This window comes from Myotis brandtii, unplaced genomic scaffold (assembly GCF_000412655.1).
Source record: "Myotis brandtii unplaced genomic scaffold, ASM41265v1 scaffold40, whole genome shotgun sequence".
Taxonomy (NCBI): domain Eukaryota; kingdom Metazoa; phylum Chordata; class Mammalia; order Chiroptera; family Vespertilionidae; genus Myotis; species Myotis brandtii.
Genome location: NW_005365372.1, coordinates 2800335 through 2825568, shown reverse-complemented (window position 1 = coordinate 2825568; position 25234 = coordinate 2800335). Strand labels below are relative to the sequence as shown.

At 38.8% G+C, this 25234-nt stretch overlaps 1 protein-coding gene across 1 annotated transcript in view; it reads right to left on the bottom strand.

Moving 5' to 3' along the window:
- BRWD3 (bromodomain and WD repeat domain containing 3) overlaps positions 1–13455 on the bottom strand; it is a 138356-nt gene extending 124901 nt beyond the window's left edge. Inside the window, exons 1-4 of the mRNA XM_005873239.2 lie at positions 13201–13455; positions 13016–13074; positions 12799–12828; positions 12323–12382 (exon numbers count right to left, since the gene is read on the bottom strand). Of these exons, the coding sequence (XP_005873301.1) occupies positions 12323–12382; positions 12799–12828; positions 13016–13074; positions 13201–13231 (180 nt within the window). The 5' untranslated portion in view covers positions 13232–13455. The remainder of the gene's footprint in view (positions 1–12322; positions 12383–12798; positions 12829–13015; positions 13075–13200) is intronic.
- Between the last annotated feature and the right edge of the window lie 11779 nt (positions 13456–25234).

Here is a 25234-nt window from a genome sequence, read left to right as displayed (position 1 = left end):
CTGAGGGCCCCCTCCTCCCCCCCCCTAGTGCACACATTTTTGTGCACCGGGCCTCTAGTATATATATATATAGAGAGAGAGAGAGAGAGAGGGAGGAATCTAAATATAAATACACATGTCTACCATTACATAGTACACACATTGACATATTACCACCACAAGATAAAAAAATAATTTTATAAATCATCCCTAATAATCACCATGAGGCAAGAGATTATGTATGTTTGAGCAATATTTGCTCAGTGAATCAATAAGTGAATAAAAACCAAAGTAATTTCTACAAAGTAAAGTATATCTATAAGCAATACCATCCTATATAATAAAGGGGTAATATGCAAGTTGACCATCATGCCCTCGCACAAGATGGCCGCCCCCATGCGGTCACAAGTTGGCCACCCCCAGGTGGTCACAAGATGGCTGCGACAAAATGGCCAGGAGGAGAGGGCAGTTAGGGGTGACCAGGACAGCGGGAGAGGGCAGTTGGGGACAACCAGGTCGGCAGTGAAGGGCAGTTGTGGGTGACCGGGCCTGCAGGGGAGGGAGGGCAGTTGGGGGGGACCAGGTCCACAGGGGAGGGCATTTATAGGTGACCAGGCCAGCAGGGAAGGGCAGTTGGGGACAACCGGGCCTGCAGAGGAAGGCAGTTGGGAGCAATTGGGCCAGCACGGGAGGGCAGTTGGGGGTGACCGGGCCTGCAGGGGAGGGCAGTTGGGGGCAATTGGGCCAGCAGGGGAGGGCAGTTGGGGGAGATTGGGTCGGCAGGGGAGGGCAATTGGGGGCGATTGGGCCGGTAGGGGAGCAGTTAGGCATCGATCAGGCTGGCATGGGAGTGGTTAGGGGGTGATCAGGCTGGCAGGCAGAAACGGTTAGGGGGCAATCAGGCAGGCCAGGCAGGAGAGTGGTTGGGAGCCAACAGTCCCGGATTGTGAGAGAGATGTCCGACTGCCGTTTTAGGCCCGTTCCCACAGGGAGCGGGCCTAAGTCGTCAGTCGAACATCCCCGGAGGGGTCCCAGATTGGAGAGAATGCAGGCTGGGCTGATGGACACCCTCCCCCCCCACCCCCCCACAATGCACGAATTTTGTGCACCCGGCCTCTATTATGAATTCATAAAAAAAAAAAACAACCTTAGGTTCTTATATCAGGGTGCCTGTTTCTTTTTTTAGGAAACAGATCTACAATCCAACATGTATTCAGAACTCTTGGAATAAATGATTCTGTTGTGATTTTTAAAAATTATTTCCTGATCATTATCTTTGTATCTTCAAAAAACAATTTTAATCTACCAAAATAATTTGGGCTTGGTCAACTGTCATGATTCTTAGAAAGAATGACAACTTAACCTGATTATTTTAAACTAAAGGCCCAATGCACAAAATCCATGCAAGAGTAGGCCTTCCTTCCCCTGGCTGTCGGCACCAGCTTCCCTCTGGCACCCGGGAACCAGGCTTCCCTCCGGCCACCAGCAGGCACCCAGGACCCAGGCTTCCCTCGCAGCCCCGGCTTCATCCAGAAGGACAGAAGGACATTCGGAAGGACGTCCAGTCTAATTAGCTATTACACATTTATTATTATAGATGTGCATCTACAAGGTTTAGTTTCTGGATTGAGACAAAGTATCAAGCAAATTCTTTCATTAATTTCTCACATCTCTAGTTTTGTTTTCTAAGCAAAAACTATATAGTACTATCAGTAAAATATATAGGCAATAAAGTAAAAGCAGCTGATGATTCCATTTAAAAACAATTTCTTGTTATCTATAGACACAAATGTCCTAAAATACTAGTTTGTAATTAATTCCCTCAATATTAGGGCATTTCCTAAATATTCCTACATGCAAACATAGTTAGTACCCCTAAAGAAAAAAAAATACACACGCACACACACACACACACACACACACACACAAATACTTCTGATATCAGAGATTACTTTTCCATCAAGTAACTGCTATACCGTGTGGGGCAAAATTAAGTTTACAATTGTGAGTACGTGAAACACAGTTAATTCTTGTATTATTATTTATTAATTATTGTATTATTTTCCATATGAACAACTGTAAACCTACTTTTGCCCTACCCTGAATTAGGGCTTTACAAACGATGGTAGTTGATGTCTTTAATGGCATTTTATGTTTTACAAATTTTCATTTCTTTATGCAATTACCATCTCAAGTTATTCAGGTTACAAAAATCTAACTAAGTATTCTAGAAATTACAATATATCTAGCAATATGTAATCCAGAAAATGGGAATTCTCTAATAGGAATTTTTAGAATTACCTCTTATTAAATAAAAACCTGTCAGAATTTTATCAAACTGACATCTTAAGGCTTGACTACTTCATTTTACAGAAACACTGATGTTCGATTTACTGTTAATTATATAAAATTTTTATTAATTCTTCTGTAATAATTTAAAAACACATAAACATTAGTTAAGCAACAAAACAAGGTTTTTCTACAACAAAATTCTTGCCCTTGAAGATTTGTATTATAAACCATTAAATAAATTTCACACGTTTGATTTTCACCCTATACAACAGAAAACTGCTCAATTTCTAAGTGGTCCCACTGAAAAGTACATTCCTCTAAAATCAATAAAAATTTGATTATAAAACAGTACTACAGAAATATAGATTCTATAATCAATGACAATAACAATACTTTTGATTTGAACTTGCTTCTCCTTTAAAAAAAAATAGTAAGCTTCCAAACTATATCAACACAGTTCTTATAATAGTTTCTTCTAAATCAAACTTCAGGACTTATAAGTGTTAGTTAACGTTAACTTTAATTCATTTGTTTTAATTAAAACTGGAATGTTTTAAAGGTGATCTTTTAAGGCATAAGAACACTTAACTACCCTCATTAGAATTATATAGAGATATAATGTAATATAAAATAAAATATAATATTAAAATACGGATTAAAATATTCTATGAAATTTGTGGCTTACTATTATAAGCAACTCTTTTCTATTAAAGTTCAAATATTCCAATTTCAATTATGTAACCACATTCCTCTCTGGAATATAATGGCGAACAAGTAACACAACAAGCACTTTAAGATCTGAAAAATTCTCTAAAAGCAAATTTCAAAAGTATAATACAAACTTCTGTATTATTCTGTAAAATAGCTCCAAGGAGTTAAATTATAGAATCTTTGAACTAGAAGTATCCTTATACATAATCAAACTAACTCCACATCTTACAGTAGGAAAAACAGATTCAGAAAAGTGAAGTCCAATGGTCACAATGAGTGGACAGAACTCTGGTCTCCCTGTCTACTGCTCTTTCTACTACTGTCCTATTAACGCAGTTGAAAAATCATGAACACAAAGGCTGTAAAAAATTAAAACTATAAATTTCAATAAACTGAACATTAAATGAAGCCTAAATTATAAACCTTCTAAATAAGGAAGATTGCGTGACCTAAAGAGCAAATCTAACAACTGAATTACCACTCTTCAGAATCATTATGACAACTGAGAGGACCAGAGAACTCACTGAGACGATCCTACTCATCATACTTAGTTAACAGGAATCCAACTGGGCACTGAATAAAATGCAAATGGTACCTATCTAATATCTGGGAGCCAGGCCTGCATCAAAAGCTGCATTTGAAATACTAATTTTCTGTTGCGAATGATATTTTACATTGGCTTTTAGAAATAATAGGATCAGACCAGCAACTCTAAAAAAACAAATAAAACAGAACTGTTTGTGTGTTTTATTTTCTAACTAAGATCATGACTACACAAGTAAAATGAAAAATCAAATTGGGATCATATGCTGAGGAAATAAAATGGAACATTTATCTGAGATTGTAATTTGGCTGTGCAGTGGGGGAGGGAATAGAAGACGTAACAAATTAGTTACATGCTTTTTCTTTACATTTAGGGACAGAAAACAAAACAGATTTTGGAAAATACAGCAATTTAAATATATCAATAAAAGTACATTAGCATGGCACTTTGAAGCCTGAGAATCTGGATTATTTAGGTTCTAAAACTTATTAGCTTTTATACCTTCTAGTAGTGTGGTAGAGTAGGAAGGACTTGGTGAATTATTCCAGCATCCCCATTTCCTACATATGTGACCTGTAACATTACTCAGTCTCTGAGCCTAAGCTTCCTCATCTGTAAAACAGGGAATAATGATAACCACCTCACATGATTTGGTAAAAATGAAAACAGAATCATTTACTCAGGCACTCATTTATTCAGTCATCTAAAGTATAGGGATGCAATGGCAAGATTAAACTGCTGAACTAAGGGAACACACAGTCTCAGTGGGGGAAACAAATAGAAACAAATCAAACAAATGCCAGAGAAGTTAGCACAGAGAACTAAGGAAGCAAAGGAGCACAGTGCTAATCTGGGCCTGGGAGTAGGGGGTAGTTCATGTCTCATTTCACACTTGAAGGCTAAGAAACTGTCCACAAGACAAAAAAAGGAAAGAGAGGACATTCTGGGCAGAGAAATACACCCCCACCCAGTAAACTCACTGCATGGTGACTAGCACACACTATCTCAATGTTTTTGATTGCTCCTCCACAATGTTAAGTTTAAAAAAAAAAATGTGCAGGGCCCTGATCAGGTAGCTCAATTGGTTAGACTAGAGCGTTGTCCTGATATGCCAAGGTTGTAGGTTGGATCCCTGGTCAGGGTACATACAAAAAGCAACCAATGAAGGCATAAATAAGTGAAAACAACAAATCGATATTTTTTTCTTCCTCTCCCTCTCCCTTCCTCTCTCTCTAAAATCAATGAGAAGAATTAATTTAGCCTGGTCAGCATAGCTCTAGTGCAGTGGTTCTCAACCTTCCTAATGCCACGACCCTTTAATATAGCTCCTCATATTGTGGTGACCCCCAATTTCATTGTTACAAATTGAACATAATTAAAGCATAGTGATTAATCACAAAAACAATATGTAATTATATATGTTTTCCGATGGTCTTAGGCGACCCCTGTGAAAGGGTCGTTCCACCCCCAAAGGGGTCGCGACCCACAGGTTGAGAACCGCTGCTCTAGTTGTTGACCATCAACCTATGAACCAAGAGGTCATGGTTGGATTCCTGGTCAGGGCACATGCCGGGGTTGCAGGCTCGATTCCCAGTCGAGGGTGTGTAGGAGGCAGCGATCAATGATTCTCTCTCATCCTTGACATTTCTGTCTCTCTTTCTCTCTCTCCCTTCCTCTCTGATGAGAGAGAAACATCGATCAGCTGCCTCCTGCACATCTCCCACTGGGGATGTGCCCGCAACCCAGGCACATGCCCTTGACCGGAATCGAACCTGGGACCCTTCAGTCCGCAGGCCGACGCTCTATCCACTGAGCCAAACCGGTCCCGGCTAAAAAAGAATTTTTAAAAAGCAATAGAAACTCTCTGGAGCATACCCTCTCCTTTCCCCACCCACTTCTCCAGGTGCCTTTTTCTTGCCGCTCTCTTTCTCCTAATTCCAAGGGCCCTTCTTTTGCCTCTGTAACTTGTTTTCTGAGGCCATTTCCTCTACAGCTCACTTCTTCTACCTCTGTGACTTTCCAAATAAACCATCTGATAGTTTGAGTCTTGGCTCTGAATTCTTTCTTAGACAAAACTTAAGTACCCAGGTTGCTGAACCAAGGTCCAGTTAAAACAAACAAACAAACAAAAAACTCTTGCCCAAACTGGTTTGGCTCAGTGGATAGAGAGTTGGCCTGCGGACTGAAGGATCCCGGGTTCCATTCCCGTCAAGGGCACATGCCTGGGTTTGCGGATTCGATCCCCAGAGGCTCCATACCCAGTGTGCCCAGTGCAGGAGGCAGCCAAGCAATGATTCTCTCCCATCGTTGATGTTTCTATCTCTCTCTCCCTCTCCCTTCCTCTCTGAAATCAATAAAAAATATATTTAAAAAAAAAAAACCTCTCTCCAGAGGATTATCTGATTTTTAATAATACTTGTACAAAAAATAAGACTGGAAGAAAACATTAAAATTAATAATAATTTCTTCTTGATACTTTTCAGTAAAATAGAAATATCTGCAATAATCTGCTATTATATCTTTATATTGTATTGAGTTTTATTGTTTGCTGAATTTGAAGGAGGAGAGGGGGGAAATGGGTAAAAAGAGACAGAAAACAGAAAGGCCTTTGGATTGTAGTGATACTACTGGTTAGCAGGGTGGGATACAAAGTGTTACGATTTACTATCACTTTCTTTTGAAAATGATAACCATCACCCACAGCATTTCTTTTTATTAGTTTTAAGATAGCCTCAGGAATGAGACCAGCAGATCCATCCACCTAGGCTCAAGTATTCTCTGGGTTATACTGCCTCAAAAAAGCACTACAGGTACTATAACCTTGAAAGTATATAATATCAAGACAAAGATAAGGGATCAACCCACATTGTAGAAGTTTCTCAGTAAAGAAAGGTCCAATAAAAGAATTCCATACCAGCTGGCAGATTAGAAAAGCCTTTAAAAAGTAATTGAATGAAATGCTTCTTAAAACAGTAAAGAAAACTGATCAAATAACAGAGGGCGAGCGAATCATATAAAGCACCATAGTAGGTACTAAAGGGCATGAAAAAAACATCTTCAACAATGTAATTTAAAATACAAGAAATTAATTATCAATAATGTATAGAAAATAACAGGATAAAAAGATCAATAAGAATGACTGAGAATCCCTACGAAAAGACAATGGAAAGATATATTCTTTAAAAAGAGTGAATACACCACCAATATCATACTGAATTACTTTTCTGTTAATTCGTAAAAATACATATAACACTAAATATCTTTTGAACTCATGATTTCTTGTTTAACACAGATGTACCTGCAAACACACATTTGGAGTTCAATTCTGACACTTTTTAAATATTATTTTTAATGGCATGTTTTATATGCCCTTCACCTTATAAAAATAATTAGGAAAATTAGATGGTAATAATTACCTAGCTAAAAAATATAATTCTGCGGTCAGAGTTGTCCAGATTTCTACACTAGCAATTCAACCTCTCTGTCCTATTTTTAAAATGTAGTAACCAATTCATTTGCACAGTGTTTTCAATTAATAAAATGCATTGTTTCATATTTAACTCTTTTGGTTCACACAACAACCAGGTAAAACAGGTATTGGTTTTTATTTTATAAATAAGGAAACTGAATCCCTAAGAAGTTAAATAACTTTCCCAGGGTCACTCAGCAAGTAAAGCCTATCTTCCAGACTAAACCTTATGATCTTTTCATACTACCCACAAAATGTTATGTGAGAAATGTCAAACAAGGGGATCTCAAAAATATGAAACAAACAAGAAATAAAAATGACACAAACACCAAGTTGCCTTTAAATTACTATTTTGCTCTCTACCAAAAAATTATCTATTAACCAATCAGTAAAACAAGAACAAAAACACACAAACTATATTAATTTCAAATTTGGCAAAAGTGATTTTAAGGACAAAATTTTATAAGGGAACATTCACCCTAACAGCAATTCTTATCACTTTCTTACTACCATCTCATTTGTACTGAGATACCAGTTTTCCTAGAATTAATGATAAATCCCCAAAAGGATTTAATCATCCAAAGTATGTTACTAGAGCCCACATGTGAAAAAAAAGCCAAAGATGAATCCAGACAAATAGCTAAAGTCAACATATTACAGAAAGCAAAAATGAACACATGGCTCAAGCAAATCAGTAGTGAAGGATACCAGTTTTCAGACATTCATTGCTCTCTGCCCTAATACCTATGAGTTAGCATTATATCCACTAGGGTTTAGCAGCACATGCTTTCTGGTTTCCCAAGATGCATTCTGTTCTTCCTAACTATGGCTGCATGTCTGTATCCACACAGCAGTTAATAAGTCACACATGCTTATAAATTGCTTCCACACTGAGGGATGCAATAACTATGCTGCTAGCACTCAAAGATACTGTTCTAACAGACAATTTAAGCTATTACTAATAATTAGAGAAAAAGAGCTGGGTAAGGTAAGAAAAAAATACAGGTATGTCTGGAATTCAAAATCAAGTGTTTTAAAGTAGTTGGTGAGAATCAAATGAGATGTGAAAACACTTTTAAACTTGAATATGTTATATGCAGATGCAAGTTCTTCCACCCATGAACCAGGAGGTCAGGGGTTTGATTCCCGGTCAGGTCTCGATCCCCAGTTGGGGGCATGCAGGAGGCAGCTAATTAATAATTCTCTCTCATCATTGGTGTTTCTATCTCTCTCTCCCTCTCCCTTCCTCTCTCTGAAATCAATAAAAACATATTAAAACATTTAAAAATAAAATAAAATAAAAGTAATAGAGCCCTGGGTGAATAGTTCAGTTGGTTAGAGCTTCGTTCCAATAAGCCAAGGTTGCGGGTTTGATCCTGGGTCAGGGCACATACAAGAATCAACCAATGAATGTATAAATAAGTGGAACAACAAATCAATGTTTCTCTCTCTAAAATCAGTAAATAAAAAAAGAAGGCAATACAATCGATGTAACTCCAAATGTAAACATTAATTGGTGCTCTCAATTCTATGGATGAAAATACTGAATAAATGTAAAAATATATACCACACCTAAAGATAATTGTGCCTTTGGTTCAGTATTATGATATGAGTCCCCTTAACATGATTCAAAATTCTTAAAATTGCCTTTGAAAAAGTTTTTTTAAGCCACTAACTCAATATATAAATGTGAAGATTAACAAAAACTATTCATTTAAACACACATGCCCCCCTCATTACTTTGTTCCTCATCCTCAATAAAGCTCCACGGAGGAAGCAATAAAATAGCCAACAATTCAACAGGGTCACAAATGAAAGAACATCTGTAATTATTTAAATTACCTACCTTAAAATGAACTGTAAGAAACAAGTCTAATTCTATTATGTTGTAAATAAGTCAAGCAGATATAAAAAAGGCATACATTAAACTTCAGAAACAATCACCATCACTTCAAAATTCTCCCTCTTATGACTTGACATTCTAAAAATTAATTTAGAATGTTTTATTTTGAATGCCATATTCAAAAACCATACAGTTCAACATAAACTGACAAACATTTCATGTACAGACATTTTTTAAAGGCACTTGAGATCTGGATATGTCAATACTTGCCTGCCAGCAGCTTAAAAAAAAAAAAAAAGCACCTTCTCCTATGTTCCAAATTTGAATTAAAACATTAAATCAGATTTAAAAAATAAAAAGGGGGAATTTCTGGACTATGTAATAGGAACAGTAGTAATCAACTTATTATCTTAATATTCTTCTGGATAAATCGAGTTAAGCAGTACAATTTAAGCAAAAGTATACATATGGATAGAAAGGCAGGATTTTTTTCTAATATATAGTATAAACATGGATATGCAACCCCTGTTCAGTATTTTGATATCTTTATGTTTTACCTCTTCATTATGCATTTGTATTCTTTCCTTCCTATACCCCAGTACATCTTAAATTTGAAGTGTTGTTATAGAATTAACATATCAGATTATACTACTCATTAATACTATACGTACATAAGGTTTTACAACTAATTAATACTTTGCCCTAAATTCCAATCCAAAACATGTAGCAAAATCAAAGATCAAAATCCATTGTTCTAATAGTACTTTAAAAAATACCTATCCCAAGGAGCATTTGAGATCTTGCTTCCCAGCATATGTCATCAGATTGGCTCAAATAAACTCATAAAAATTCTCCAAAAAAAATCCCTACCCCAAGGAAAAAAAAATCCATCTCTTCCACAATGAAGCTACTCAAAATCAGAGATCAAATGTGTAATAATTTTAATAAACAATACAACTACGGAATCTAGAATCAGTCTAACACTGCTCACTCAGTTCTCAGCCACTACACTTCTTTTCCTCCTGTTCAAATTCTCACTCAGCCCTGTCTCCTCTTCCCTTACAAAGAAATCTATAATAGAGAGCAGACATCTGATTTAAAATAAGACCATACTATCAAAATGTAATATCCCTAGAAAAACTGGATCCCAGTCTGGAAAAGTAAAAACCTAAGTGTAAAATATAAAAATTAAATTAAAAACAAAAAAGATAGACTATCTAAATGTTATATAATTTTCAAAACAATAGAAATTCTGTGTATATAAAAATAAATATACATATATAAATGTAAAAACAAATTAAAAAGATAAACGTGAAACTCAAGTATATGTAGGGATATACAAATAGATTAACAATTAAAAAATTAACTGGTTAAAGTTTAAGCTTCACTAACAATGGAAAAAAGCTAATTAATTCAACTAGGAAATACTTTCACCAATTAAAGCCACCAAAAGATGTAAAAAAATATTTAAAAACTCACTCTATAGTACCTAGATGGTGACACTATAAATTAGTACAGTTTTCTGAAAAGCAATCTTACAATATGTAAAAACGAATGAGATCCTCTGACCTGATAACTCCACTTTAGGAATATAGCCCAGGAAAAGAACTCAAAGAAAAGAAAAATAAAACAGCAAAAAGATTACTTAACTACGCAAAGATATCAGTGAAAAACTGGAAGTAACTGAAGTGCTTTACTGGAAGTTAAGTTCTAATCATAACAGATCAAATACAACTGAATCTTTTCTTGCCATTAAAATAATAATGAGTAGTTAAATACAGATAAGCATATGAATAAGTTTTAAGTAAGAAAATATAAATGGACATCAATTACAATTACTTAAAAATATGCCTTTACAATATAAGAAAAGGAAGTCTGGTAGGCTGTCTTTTTGTGTGTGTATGTGTGTGGTTAAGAGACCTGTATTTTTAATTATTTTGGTGTTCATTTACTTTGCATTACTGTCAAGTTAATGTTTAAACAGCTTTTTCCTTTTAAGTCTTTTCTACTTAAAATGGTCCACTTAGAGACAAACATAAGGAAAACATTTTAAATATGCCTCAGTAAAAAACTATCTTCACAAGCATATTAGTCATAAAGTGTTAAAATATATATTGGTAGGCATTATTATTTTGCCCTCCTTTTGGCAGGACTTAAGTTCAACAAAATGTCTGACTACTAATTAAATAAACTAATATATGCAGTTTTTCAAAAATAATTTTTATCCACCTGCGAATTCTTTACCATTAACAATACAGATGGTGGTTATTCTTATCACAATCCTTAAACCATTTTCTGTGATTTGCAAAAAGTAAGAAAAATAGTAGACTTAGTAATAATTAACGTGGACTCATTGTAATTTAATACAAAGAGAAATATCAAATGAACATCAAAGCAATTTAAATATTATATTATTGCAGACAATTTTTAAATAATTTTATTTCTATTTAGAGTCTACCATACCCCTCCAACTTTTTTAAACTTTGTCCAATTTCTCTCCATTTGGATTTTATGTCAAAGATAGTTCAATTTAGATTTTAGTAACATCGCCCTTTCTTTTTTTCATTTCCTTCCAATTCACTGTGCCCAGTGGCTAATGCAACCGAACAGCCTCCCCAAAATAAAAAAGATCACCTTTTTGTGTGTATCAAAGCTAAACAGAAGGTACATTTATACTATGAATTATATTTTTAGGAGAAACGGTGGTCAATCTAATGCCTTTGGTCCTTTACTAAAGTATATCCTATTTTAGAATATGGCCATTGTTGTCTACTTGTAAACCCAAAATCGTGTTTCAATTCTCAAAAAGGTCATAATCCATAGTTGTTATTTAGTAATGTGCACAAATTCGATTGAGTAATGATTTGATTAGCTATTTTCTAAAATCCGAGATATACAACGACTATGCTTTTATTCAGTACTCGAAATTTTGGAATTCGCTCGATGCTCCCTATTTTTAATTGTCGTTTTTCTCAATCCGGGTCCGTCAACTCCCCTCCAGAGCCCCCTCCCTCGTCCCCCACCCCCAAAAAAGACTGAGTCTGGCCTCAGTTCCCGTATTTCAAGCCAGGACCAACCAGAAACCAGTTTTCTTCCACTAATCCGGAACTCCGGGCTGTTACCAAGACTGCCATTGGCCAGCGTCAGTCCATGGTACGTGCCCCAAGATAACCCTCTGGTTTCTCTCCCTTTTCCCCCTACAATGGGTCTTTCCCGATGTTTGTAACATATTCCGGATCCACAATACGGCATCTCTGATAACCAACTCACATTCTTCAAAGTTTTCGGGTGTAAACAAGCGAGGCCAAGGGGAGGGCAGGGTACCCCTTCGACTCGGGAGGGGGGGGAAGGGGCAGTCGTTCTACGGCTCAACGCCGAGCTCAGGAACCTCGTAGGCTGAGGGGTCCGGGAGGCGGGCTGGGGAACAAGGTGGGGAGGGAGCCGTGAAAGAGTTGGGGTAAGTTGAAATGAAAACTTTACTCACCAGATCCTCGAAGCTTCTTCGATGCTCCTTCCCCTCCCAGTCTAAGCGGCGCGGAATCAGCTAGGGGCCGGAGAAAAGGAGGGGGAAGGAAAAACGATAAAGGCCAAGCCCCTGCTCCCCGTCAACCCGAACCAGCCTGGGTCCGGGTCCACAACCTTTTGGCGTCTTTATTTCTCAAGGCCCTGTAGCTGTGGCCCCAGAGCTAGACTAGTGTGTGTGTGTGTGTGGAGGGGGGAGGGGGGAGGAGGCCGAAGGGGAGGAAATCCTGAAAAACCGCCTCCCTCAGGCATAAAGAGGGGGCGAGTTGAGACCCCAGCGCTATCCGCCCCTTTTGAGCAAAGAAGCCGGTTCACCCCTATGACAACAGCTATCAGTGCCCAGATCCAAGCCTCCCACCGGGCCCCAGCCCTGCGCCCTGGACTGGCCCTCCCTCTCTCCAGTCTCACCCCAACCTTCTTCCCGAAGGGGCTCCGTACCTGATGCTCCTCGAGCTCCTGTACTAGCACCTGAGCAAAAGGGAAACACAGATATGAGAAGCAGCTTGGGCCATCAACCCCGTCCTCCCTCCCCTCGGCCGCTGACGGTAGGACTAGTCAAGGCCGGCCATTCCTTCAGCGGAACCGCGCACTCCGCTGCCTCGACTTCCCCTTTGGTACCATCCCCACGACTCCCAGACCTCCTTCTCCCTCTCACCTGAGCGGATTTGTTGCAGGGTCCGGACTGCAAGAATCTAGCGATCAGGTAATACAGTTCTAAGAAAAAGGTGAAAAAGAGGTTGAGAGGGAGGCAAAGAAGAGAAACAGAAGCTTTTCCCAAAGGAAACTGACATTGGTCGCGCTCAGCTCCCATCCCCTTGGCCCCCAGACACAGCTACCCACCGGCTTCTATCTGGGTAGGTGCCGCCGCCATCCTTTTCACGAGGGGGCTTCGATTCGGAGGGGCTAGCGGCGGCGGGTGAGGGCGCTGCCTCTATTGTGGTGAAGCCCCCATGCCCTGGAGTCCCGCCGTTTCCGCCGCACTCCTCGTCCCAGTTTCGGTCTCTCTCGGATTCATCGCATCACGTTTCGACCCATAGATATTCTAGCCCTAGAGCTGAGGAGGCGGAGGAGGAAGGAGAGGGAGCGAGAGAAGAAGAGGGAGGAGTCGAAGTGGCCGACGGGTGGGCGGGTGCAAAGGGGGTGGAGAAATGGAAGGTAAAAACTGAGAGGAGCCTGTATTACATGTTGTTCGCCGCCAGAGGCACTACGGCCGCAGCCAGGTCTCTGCTCTCCCAGAGGGCCCACGGTTGCCTAGCTACGGCTCCCGGAAAAGGGGGGAGGTGCTAAGTGAGGCCGACGCTCTGGCAGCCTCTGTAGAACTCGATGGTGGCGTTCTCGTCCACGTTCTCTACGGTCGGTTTCCCTTCCGGTGAGGGCAGTCGGACCTTTTCTGGTTGAGGAGCCAGCCCTCTGGCGTGATCGTGAGAAAAAGTGAGGCGCTGACTTGACTCAGCTGCTTTTTTCATTTTCCTCCCGGAACCGATGAGGCTTGTTTTTTTTGTTGTTGTTTTTTTTTTTTTTTTTTTTTGGTTATTGTTTTGCCTCTTCTCCACTGAAACTAAACGATCTTGTAACTGAGGTAGGAAAAGGAGCTCCTACTTTTTCCTCGTCACTTGTTTCTCTTTAAAATTATTTTTGTAGCAGATGAAAATGCTGTACTTACCAGTCCAGAGTGCAGGGCTCACATAGAGAAAGACCAGTTCTGAAAATGTCCCTCATTCTGACAAATATTGCAGAAGGAGTTTGCTGTCAGACACGAAGCATTTTATTTTATCCCCTAATGAAAGTTTCATATCTCTCCCATTCCTATAGAATGATTTTCAATTGTATTTTCAAATACTGCCAAAGCATTTTACATTAACCATGCATTTTAATGTATGCAAGGTAGCTTTCTATAGTTTGGGGGCAATGTTAGTTAATATATAACCCCAAACTCTTAGTACAGTACCAACTTGTAATATTCGTTTTACTGAAATCTTAAGTGATCAAAGGATTTGTACAGTAATTGACATACATAGTGAACTGAGTCTCCTTCCCCACTTTTCCTTAATATTCTGTTCCCACCTCAAACTTTGTCCAAAAGTAGTAATTAACAGAAGCTGAACCTGATGGGACCAGAATATTTACATTAAAATATTCAAATTTGACCACAGTGAACCTAGAATTGCATTATGCTGACATAAACATAACATAGGTTGGTTAATTCTCACTCTGGTCACTTTTTTAACCCTCAGAAAGAAGTAACCAACCACACAAGGTAATTATGCTATAGTATTTGATTGAAAAAATGCCATAACTGAAAAAAATAGATGTTGAAAAGATACAAAATTCTAGACACCTCATTACAAGCAGTTTAGCAAGACATCAGACTGAATATTTTTTACAGTTTAAGCATAATATATATAACTTAACATCAAGCCATTACCATGTACTAAGCACTTTACATACTTTACCTCATTCAGCCTTTGTAATGACCCTAGGAGGTAGGTTCTATTGTTATCCCCATTTTACAAATGATAAAAATGACTATATGACTTTGGAAAACTCACTTATGTTCTGTAAACCTTACTCCTCATCTATAAAATGTGAGTAATACTATGTGCTATGCCCACTACACAGGAATTGCTGTAAAAGTCATGAATATATTTGTGCCATATATCAAACTTTATAGATCGTTGTTATTCCAGTGATCACTTCAGTATCAGTCTGGGTACAATCAAGAGAGAAAAGGCACACAGTATTTTGAATACAGAAAGTTTAAGATACGGAATGATTAATGATAACAGGATATTGGAGTAATGAGGGATTACCTAGTAAGGAGTAAAGAGAAGTCTAAAGATAATAGGAATAGCAGATGTAATATATAACAGCAGATATAATAGCCACTACCAGTAGAACTGAGATAGAGTATTCTCAACCCCTACTGCCCACCCATGGCTAAGATCCAGACATGGTGGGAGAGGACAGAACCAGCCGAGATTCATTCAATGGTAGGAAAGATGCTGTGATACCTTTTTTTTTTTATGCTGTGATACCTTGAAGACAAGAGTACTGGACCTCTGCTCTCTGGGACTTTCCAGAAACCTACCTTCTGGAATCAACCCTCTAGGGTGCCTGGGAAATATGTTCACAGTAAAGTTAATCACCAGGGGCAGTTTACTAGAGGGAGGGTGCTAGGGGAAGCTGCTGGGTGCTACCAACATCAACCATGCACCACAGAAAACAGGCACAGGAAAAAACTAAAAAATATTTGCACAAAGAAAACTAAAAAATATTTTCAAAAAGATATTTGCACTCCCATGTTCATTGCAGCATTACTTACAATAATCAACACATGGAAACAACCTAAGTGTCTACCAATGGAAGAATGGATAAAGAAAATGTGTTGTATAATTTTACCATGGTATATTATTCAGCTATAAAAAGTGAAATATTGCCCTAGCTGGTTTTCTCAGTGGATAGAGTGTCAGCCTATGGACTGAAGGGTCCCAGGTTCAATTCCGGTCGAGGGCACATGCTGGGGTTGTGAGCTTGGCCCCCAGTGGGGAGTGTGCAAGAGGCAGCCAATCGGTGATTTTCTCTCATCATTGATGTTTCTATCTATCTCTTCCTCTCCCTTCTTCTCTGAAATCAATTTAAAAAATGAAATATTGCCATTTGTGACAAGACAGATGGACCTTGAAGACATAAAGCTAAGGTAAAGAAATCAGAAAAACAAATATGATCTCACTTATATGTGGAATCTAAAAAATAATAAAACAAAAAAAAAATGAACTCATCAATGTGGAGAACAGGTGGTGGGGTTGCCAGAAGTGGGGGTTGGAAAATGGGTAAAATGGGTGAAAAGGATCAAAAGGTACAAATTTCCACTTACAAAATAAGTAAGTCTTGGGGATGTGATGTACAGCACGGTTACTATAGTTATTGTACTGTACTGCATATTTGCAAGTTGGTAAGGAAGTAAATCTTAAAAGTTCTTAACAGAAGAAAAAATTGTAATCATATATGGTGATGGATGTTCACTACAGTTTTTTTCTTTAAATTTTCTCCATATTTTACATTGTACAATTTCCTATGCTATGACTTTGAGGTCACTAGTCTTTTATTTTCAAATCTGTAGTCAATTCCATATAGTGTAGTTCTTTTGTTTGTGTTTTTTAAAATTTATCTTTATTGTTGAAAGTATTACAGATGTCATCTTTTTTTTCCCTATTGACCCCTTCTCCCCCACACCCACAGCCCCTCCCCCAAGCTTTCAACACACTATGGTGTGGGTCATAGAATCTATATATATATAAAAGTCTAATATGCAAATTGCCCCCTGGGGAGTTCGACCAGGAGACCTGGAGTTCCATCGCTCACTATGATGTGCGCTGACCACCAGGGGGTGGCACCGAACAAAGGAAGGCCCTGGCTGACAGCTGGCAACCAGGGAAGGGAGGCCCTGGCGGGCAGCAGGAAGGCCCTGATTGGCTCTGATCACCGGCCAGGCCTAGGGACCCTACCCGTACATGGATTTCATGCATCGGGCCTCTAGTATGCATATTAGTTCTTTGGTTAATCTCTCCCCACTCACATGACCACCCCCGCCTTTCCTCTGAAATTCATCACACTGATCAATACTTCTTTGTCGCTGGATCGACTTTGTTCTTCAGTCTATGTTGTTCATTCGATTCCACATATGAGTGAGATCATGTAATACATGTCTTTCTCTGACTGGCTTATTTTACTTAGCATACATAATACTCTCCAGGTCCCTCCATACTGTCTCAAAGAATAAGAGATCTTTCTTTTTTTACAGCTGCATAGAATTCCATGGTGTAGATATACCACAGCTTTCTTATTCACTCATTTACTGATAGGCACTTGGACTGTTTCCAGTTATTAGTTACTAGTGGCCCAGTGCACGAATTCGTGCACCAGTGGGGTCCCTTGGCCTGGTCTGCGGGATCGGGCCGAAACTGGCTCTCTAACATCCCCCAAGGGGTCCCGATTGCGAGAGGGTGCAGGCCAGGCCGAGGGACCCCACCAGTGCATTATCGGGGCCGGGGAGGGATGCGGGAGGTTGGCCAGCTGGGGAGGGACTGCAGGAGGGTTCCAGGGCGTGTCTAGCTCATTTCACTCAGTCCCAATCAGCCAGACACCAGTAGCAAGCTAACCTACCGGTCAGAGCATCTGCCCCCTGGTAGTCCATGCACGTCATAGCGAGCGGTTGAGTGGCCTTAGCATATCATAAGCATATTACACTGTGATTGGTTGAATGGTCAACCAGACACTTAGCATATTAGGCTTTTATTATATAGGATTGTAAATTGTGCTGCTATCAACATAGGGGTACATATATTCTTTCTGATTCATGTTTGGGGTTTCTTAAGATATATTGCTAGAAGGGGGATCACTGGGTCAAATGGCAGATCCATATTTAATTTTTTGAGGAAACTTCATACTATTTTCCACAGTGGCTGCAGCAGTCCATATTCCCATTAGCAGGGTATAGGGTTCCCTTTTCTCCACATCCTTGCCAGCATTGTCATTTCTTGAATTGTTGATGGTAACCATTCTGGCTGGTGTGGGGTGATACCTCATTGTCATTTTAAGTTGCATCTCTCTGATGATTAGTGACTTGAGCATTTTTTTCACATGTCCCTTGGCCATCTCTATGTCCACTTTGGAGAAATGTCTATTCATTTTTGCCCATTTTAAAATTTGATTGTTTTCTTTTTGTTAAGTTGTATGAGTTCCTTATATATTCTGGATATTAACTCCTTATCAGATATATCATAGGCAAATATATTCTCCCATACAGTGGGCTCCCTTTTCATTTTGTCGATGGTTTCTCTTGCTGTGCAGAAGCTTTTTATTTTTATGTAGTCCCATTTGTTTATTTTCTCCTTTGTTTCCCTTGCCCTAAGATATGTATCGGAAAATGTATTGCCTTGAGAAATGTCTGAGATTTTGCTGCCTACATTTTCTTCTATGATTTTTATGGTTTCATAACTTACATTTAAGTCTTTTATCCATTTTGAGTTTATTCTTGTGTATGGTGTAAGTTGGTGGTCTAGTTTCATTTTTTTTTTTTTTTTGCATGTACCTGTCCAATTTTCCCAACACCATTTACTGAAGTGAAGTGATTGTCTTTACTTCTTTGTGTACTATTGCCTCCTATGTCAAATATTAATTGAGCATAGTGGCTTGGGTCAATATCTGGGTTCTGTATTTTGTTCCCTTGATCTACATGCTTATTCTTATGCCAGTACCAGGCTGTTTTGATTACAGTGGCTTTGCAGTATAATTTGATATCTGGTATTGTGATACCTCCAGCTTTGTTCTTCTTCCTCAAGATTGCTGGGCGTATTCGGGCTCTTTTTTGGTTCCATATAAATTTGTGGAGTATTTGTTCTAAATCTGTGAAATATGCCATTGGTATTTTAATAGGGATTGCATTGAATCTATAGCTTGCCTTGGGTAGTATGGGCATTTTAGTGATGTTATTTCTACCAATCCATGAACACAGTTGTTTTTCCACTTGCTTATATCGTCCTCTATCTCTTTTTTCAACATGTAGCTTTCTGGAGTACAAGTTTTTACCTCCTGGGTTAAGTTTATTCCTAAGTATCTTAACATTTTTGTGGCAATAATAGATGGCTATTATTGTGCTGGGGGCCTTTGCCCTCCAAGCTGGGACCTGCACATGGCTTTGCCACGAGAGGACCGTGCTCTCTCATTAGTCCGAGGCTTGAACTTGTCCAAACACTGTAGCCGCTCTCCACAGAGGTGTTCCTTCCTCTTGGATTTTTTTTTTAATAGTTTCAGGAGGATAGGTGTTAATTCTTTTCTGAATGCTTGGTAAAACTCCCCTGTGAAGCCAACCAGACCATTTAGCACTTTTTCTGGAGAATTCATTTGTTCTTTCATTTGGGTCTTGTTTTTCTTTCTCTCCATTTTGGCTGCCTTTTTGGGTTTGTTTCTATCTATCAGGTAGATCTGCTATGACTCCTAGTCTTCTTGGAGGGTCATTGATGCAGGACAATGTGAGACACTATTTGTAACTGGCCCTGAGTACCCTGTTTGGAGCTATCAGCAATCCACAGCTTGTGGCTCCCACTGCTGGGGCTGGGTACATTTGGAAAGGGCCAAGGGTGAACCAAGGTCTGCCTTTCCTAGCCCCAGTCCAGAAGTAGATCAGGCAATGACTCAAAAGCACCCAGAAATCCACCTTCTCAGTATCTTAATGAGCCTCGGGCTATAGACCACAGCAAGAGGTAAACTCCACAGGGTGGAGTGAGAGGTTTTCCAACAGGGTGGGGCAACTGTTTCCCCATAGACAAAAGCTGTCTGTATGGTTAAGGTCTGCCTGAGAAAGATGTTCTCTGCAGTATGGGGGAATGATTCAGCTTGGTATCTGCCTTCAGAACTCTATCCCCAGCGCCCCCAACCATGAATTCTCCTCACACAGCTCTAGTCCACTCTGCCCTCCTCTATAGGAGCCCAAGATGAGTGGCTACACACAAAATTTTATGTGTTGGCCATTTAAGAAAGAGTATGCCTGTATTTCCTATCATGTCTCCCTGGCAGATATCAATCCTGATGCTTTTCACAACCAGATATTTTGTGGTGAACTTGCTCAGTACTCTTAACTGGGCTCAGGGGCCAAGTTTGGGGTTTAGACCCCAGGGTTCTCAGGGGGAACCCCCCACAGCTGAGATATCCCTCCTGAAGTTCAGCTGCTGTCTGTGGGAGCCTGGCCAGCCCTCTAGCACCTCCACACTTCCTACCAGTTCCTATGAAGTCTCCACTTTCCATCCTTGTTTATCAAGGTCCTCTCCAGCTAGTCTTCAGTGATTATTCAGGGTGGTTCTTCTGTATTTTAGTTGTAATACTAGTTTGGTAGTGGGAGAGTGTCAGTGTAGCTTCCACTTAATCTGCCACTATCTTGAAGTCTTTATCTTTGTTTTTTTTTGTGTGTGCTTCATTATATCTTCTACTTCTTGACTGAGATATCCTATTTCTCCATTCCTTTCAAGAAGGTTCCTTTATTTCGTTCATTGAGATAGGTTAGTAAGCCAAGATAAGTGGAATAAGGAAACTGAGACAGTTGACCAAGCAGTTTACAGCCATATAGTAAATCACTGTTTATTACATTGTTGAGGTGATCATTTCACAATATACACAAATACGGAATCATTGCATAGTACACATTTTAAAAATATAATATTACTAGAGGCCCGATGCATGAAATTCATGCAAAAGTAGGCCTTCCTTTCCCCGGCTGCTGGCACTGGCTTCCCTCTGGCACCCAGGACCCAGGATTCCCTCTGGCATCCGGAACCCAGGCTTCCCTCCGGGACTCGGGCTTCCCTCTGACTGCTGCCGGCAGGGGCCCAGGACCTGGGCTTCCCTCACAGCCCCGGCTTTGTCCCAGAAGGATGTCCAGTCTAATTAGCATATTATGTTTTTATTATTATAGATATGTCAATTATACCTCAATTTAAAAAATTAACAAACTTGCACAAAATATGAGCAATTATGAACTCTGAAGAACAGAGAGGGAAAGAATAAAGAGAAATGAGGAAAACCTCATGAAATGTGGGACAATATTAAGAGTACCAATATATGTATTATTAGAAGGAAAGAAGAGTGAGAAAGGAGAGCAGGGAAAAATGTTAGAAGAAATGATGGGTGCAAATTTCAAAAATGTATTGAAAAACATTAAATATGCAGGAAGCTCAGTAAACTGCACATAGGAAAAATGCAAAGGGATACACAAATAGTCATATTATAGTAATACTTCTGAAAGCCAGTGACAAAGAGAAAATCTTGAAAACAAAAAGAAAAAGCATTTCTACCTTACAAAGGAAGAATGAAAGCTGATTTCTAAGAGAAACAATGGAGGCCAGAAGACAGCAGGATAACATATGCAATGTGCTCAAAGAAAAAATAAACCCACAAATGAGAATTCTATATCCAAGAAAACTATCTTTTAAAATGGTGGTGAAATAAAGACATTGCTAGATAAACAAAAATGAGACAATTTGTAACTAGCAGACCCACAGTACAAGAAATATTAGAGGAAGTTATTCAAGCTGAAAGCAACTAAATGCAGACATTAATTCAAACCCACACCACAAACAAAAAGCAATGGTAAAGATAATTATGTAATTATAAAAGACAGTAAAAATACGTATTTTCCCCCTGTCTTAATTTTTTTAATTGTACAAAACAACGTGTATGTAATATATTATTTGGCCTCTAACATAGAAATGTATCTGCCAATAAAAGCAAAAATAAGGCGAATGGGAACAAAGCTGTATTGGGCTAAGAATGTGATACTATATGGTAACTTAAATCCACAGGGAAAAAAAGCAGAGAACAAGATATGACAAATAATCAAGTTAATATAATAAAATCTTTTAATATATACTAGCTCTTATTCCTTCTCTTCGCTTCTTAGAAACATTTAATTAGAAAACATAATATATTGCTTGGATTGAAACATTTATAGATCATTTATAGAGATATTATGTTTAATATACCACAAAAAGGGGGAAATGGAGTATAATTATATAGGAGTAACATTTCTATATCTCAGCAGAATTAAGTTAGTATAAATATTAAGCTGATTCTGGTGAGTTACAGTGTACATTGTAAGCTCCAGAACAACCAATAAAGAAACAACTCACAAAATGGCTGGTATCTCAGTTGGTTAGAGCATTGTTCCAATACACTAAAGTTGCAGGTTCAATCCCCAATCAGGGTATATACAAAAATCAACCAATGGATGCATAAATAAGTGGAACAACCTCTCCTTCTCTCTCTCTCTCTCTCTCTCTCTCTCTCTCTATCTCTCTCTCCCTCTCCATTCCACTCTCTCTTTAAAATCAATCAATAAATATTTTAATAAGAAGCAACTCACAAAATATAGCAAAAAATCACTAAGGAGGAGATTCCAAAATGGCAGCATAGTAAGTGGAAGCTACACTGACACTCTCCGAGGACCAAACTGGAAAGACAACTAATATACAGAATAACCACCCTGAAAAGTCAACTGAGGACTAGCTGGAGGAAACCCTGATAACCAAGGATGTAAAGTGGAGACTGCATAGAGACTGGTAGGAAGAGGGGAGGTGTGAAAAGGCTGAGCTCCCACAGACAGCAGCTGAAGTCCCAGAGGAATATCTCAGCTGTGGGGGGTTCCCACTGAGAACTCTGGGGTTTAAACCCCAAGCTGGGCCCCCAAACCCAGAGCACCAGAACTGAGAAAGGTGCTCATATAACATCTGGCTGTAAAAAGCAACAAGGTTGCTGTCTGCCAGTGTGAGAAGGCTGGAAATTCCAGCACCCACTTAAAGGGCCAATGCACAAAATTTCGTGTGCAGCCACTCACCTGGGGCTCCAACAGAGAGAGGGCAGAGTAGACTGGAGCTGTGTAAGGAGAGTACAGGATTGGGGGCTCTGAGGTTGGAGCTCAGAGGGCAGCCACCTCAGTTTCCTGTGTTGAATCATTCCCTCAAAATGCAGAGATCTTTTTTCTGTGTGTTTGCTATACAGGCCATTTTTGCCTAGGGCGAAGACAGTTGCCCCACCCTGTTGGAAGACCTCTTGCCTCACCCTCCAGTCGATAGCCTGAGGCTAATCAAGTCTGATAACAATCAGACTGCAGGCAGAGGAGGATCTCTTGGGGCTTTGAGTCTTTGCCTGATCTACTTCTGGGCCCAGGGTTAGGAAAAGCAAACCCTGGTGCAAATCTTGGTCCTTTATAAAGGTACCCAGCCACAGCAAAGGGAGCCACAAGCTGTGGGTTGCTGATAGCTCCAGATGGTACTCAGGGCCCATCACAAACAGCATCTAGAGATTGGAATTTGTAGCAGATCTTCTTAATACACAGACACAAAACCAAACAGGCAGCCAAAATGGGGAGACAAGAAAACAAGACCAAAATGAAAGAACAAGAGAATTCTCCAGAAGAAGAGCTAAATGAAATAGAGAAAAGAAATTTATAAGACATAGAGTTCATAATAATGCTGATAAAAATGCTCAACAGCATGGGAAAAGATATAGTAACTATGAAGAATGACATAGCACTAATAAGAGAAAACAGTAGAAGAAATGCACAACAGATTAGGAGAAACCGAGAATCAAATCAGTGAATTAGAAGACAGGGTAGAAAAAAATCAGAGAAACAAAAAGAAAAAACAATTTTTAAAAAAACAGGTGGACAGCTTAAGGGAGCTGTGGCACAACATGAAAAATAACAATATTCATATAATAGATGTGCCAGAAGGAGAAGAAAGTGAGCAAGGAATAGAGAACCAGTTTGAAGAAATAATGGCAGAAAACTTCCCTAATCTGATGAAGGAAAAAGTCTCACAAGTTCAGGAGAGACAGAGAGTCCCAAGTAAGAAGAACCCAAACAGAACCACACCCAAACACATCAAAATTAAATTAAAGCCAAAGAGAGAATTGTTAGCAAATAGGATCCAGAAATACATTAAAAAATCATACAATCATACACCATGACCAAATGTGATTTATTTTAGAGATGCAATGATGATTCAATATTTGAAAATCAATAAACATGATACACCACATAAACAAAATGAAGGATAAAAATCATATGATCATATCAATAGATGCAGAAAAAGCATTCAACAAAATCCAGCACCCATTTATGATAAATAGAAGTATCATACCTAAACATAATAAAGGCCATATATGATGAACCTACAGCCAGCATCATGCTAAAACCATTTCCCATAATAACAGGAACAAGACAGAGATGCCCACTTTCACCACTCTTATTCAACATAGTACTGGAAGTCCTAGCCACAGCAATAGAAAAGAAGAAGAAATAAAGGCATCCAAATTAGGAAGAAGAAAATAAAACTGTAATTATTCACAGATGACATGATATTGTATATAGAAAACCCTAAAGACTCCATCAAAAAAGTGCTTGATTTAATAAATAAATTCAGCAAAGTAGTAAGATACAAAGTTAACACCAGGAAATAGATGGCATTTTTATACACCAATTATGAACACACAGGCAGAGAAATTTAAAAAAATACCATTTATCATTTTACCATTTCAACAAAGAAAAATAAGATACCTGAGAATAATCTTAACCAAGGTGGTAAAAGATTGTACTCAGAAAACTACAGGACATTAAAAAAAAAAAAAGGAAATAGAGAAGGCCACAAAAAAAAAAGAGTGGGAGCATGTACTGTGTTCATGAATTATAAGAATTAACATCATTAAAATATCCATGCTACTTAGAGCAATATGCAGATTCAACACAATTCTTATTAAAATACCAATGGCATATTTCACAGATCTAGAAAAATGGCTCCAAAAATTTATATGGAACTCAAAAAGATCCTGAATAACAATAGCAATCTTGAGAAAGAAGAACAAAGTTGGAGGGATCATAATATCAGATATCAAGTTATACTACAAAGCCTCTATAATCAAAACAGCCTGGAACTGACACAAGAACAGGCATATAGGCCTATTGAACAGAACAGAGACCCCAAAAATTGACCCACACCAACACGGCCAGTAAATATTTGACAAAGGTGGTAAGAGCATACAATGGAGTCAAGACATTCTCTTCAATAAATGGTGTTGTTAAAATTGGACAGGTACATGCAAAAAAAAAAATGAAACCAGACCTCCAACTTACACCATACATAAGAATAAACTTAAACTTAAAGTCAAGAAAACATAAAAATCCTAGAAGAAAACATAAACAGTAAAATCTCAGACATCTCACCGATAGCAGTATCTTCACCAATACATTGCCTAGAGCAAGGAAAACAAAGCAAAAAATAAACAAATGGGACTACATCAAAGTAAAAAGCTTATGAAAAGCAAAAGA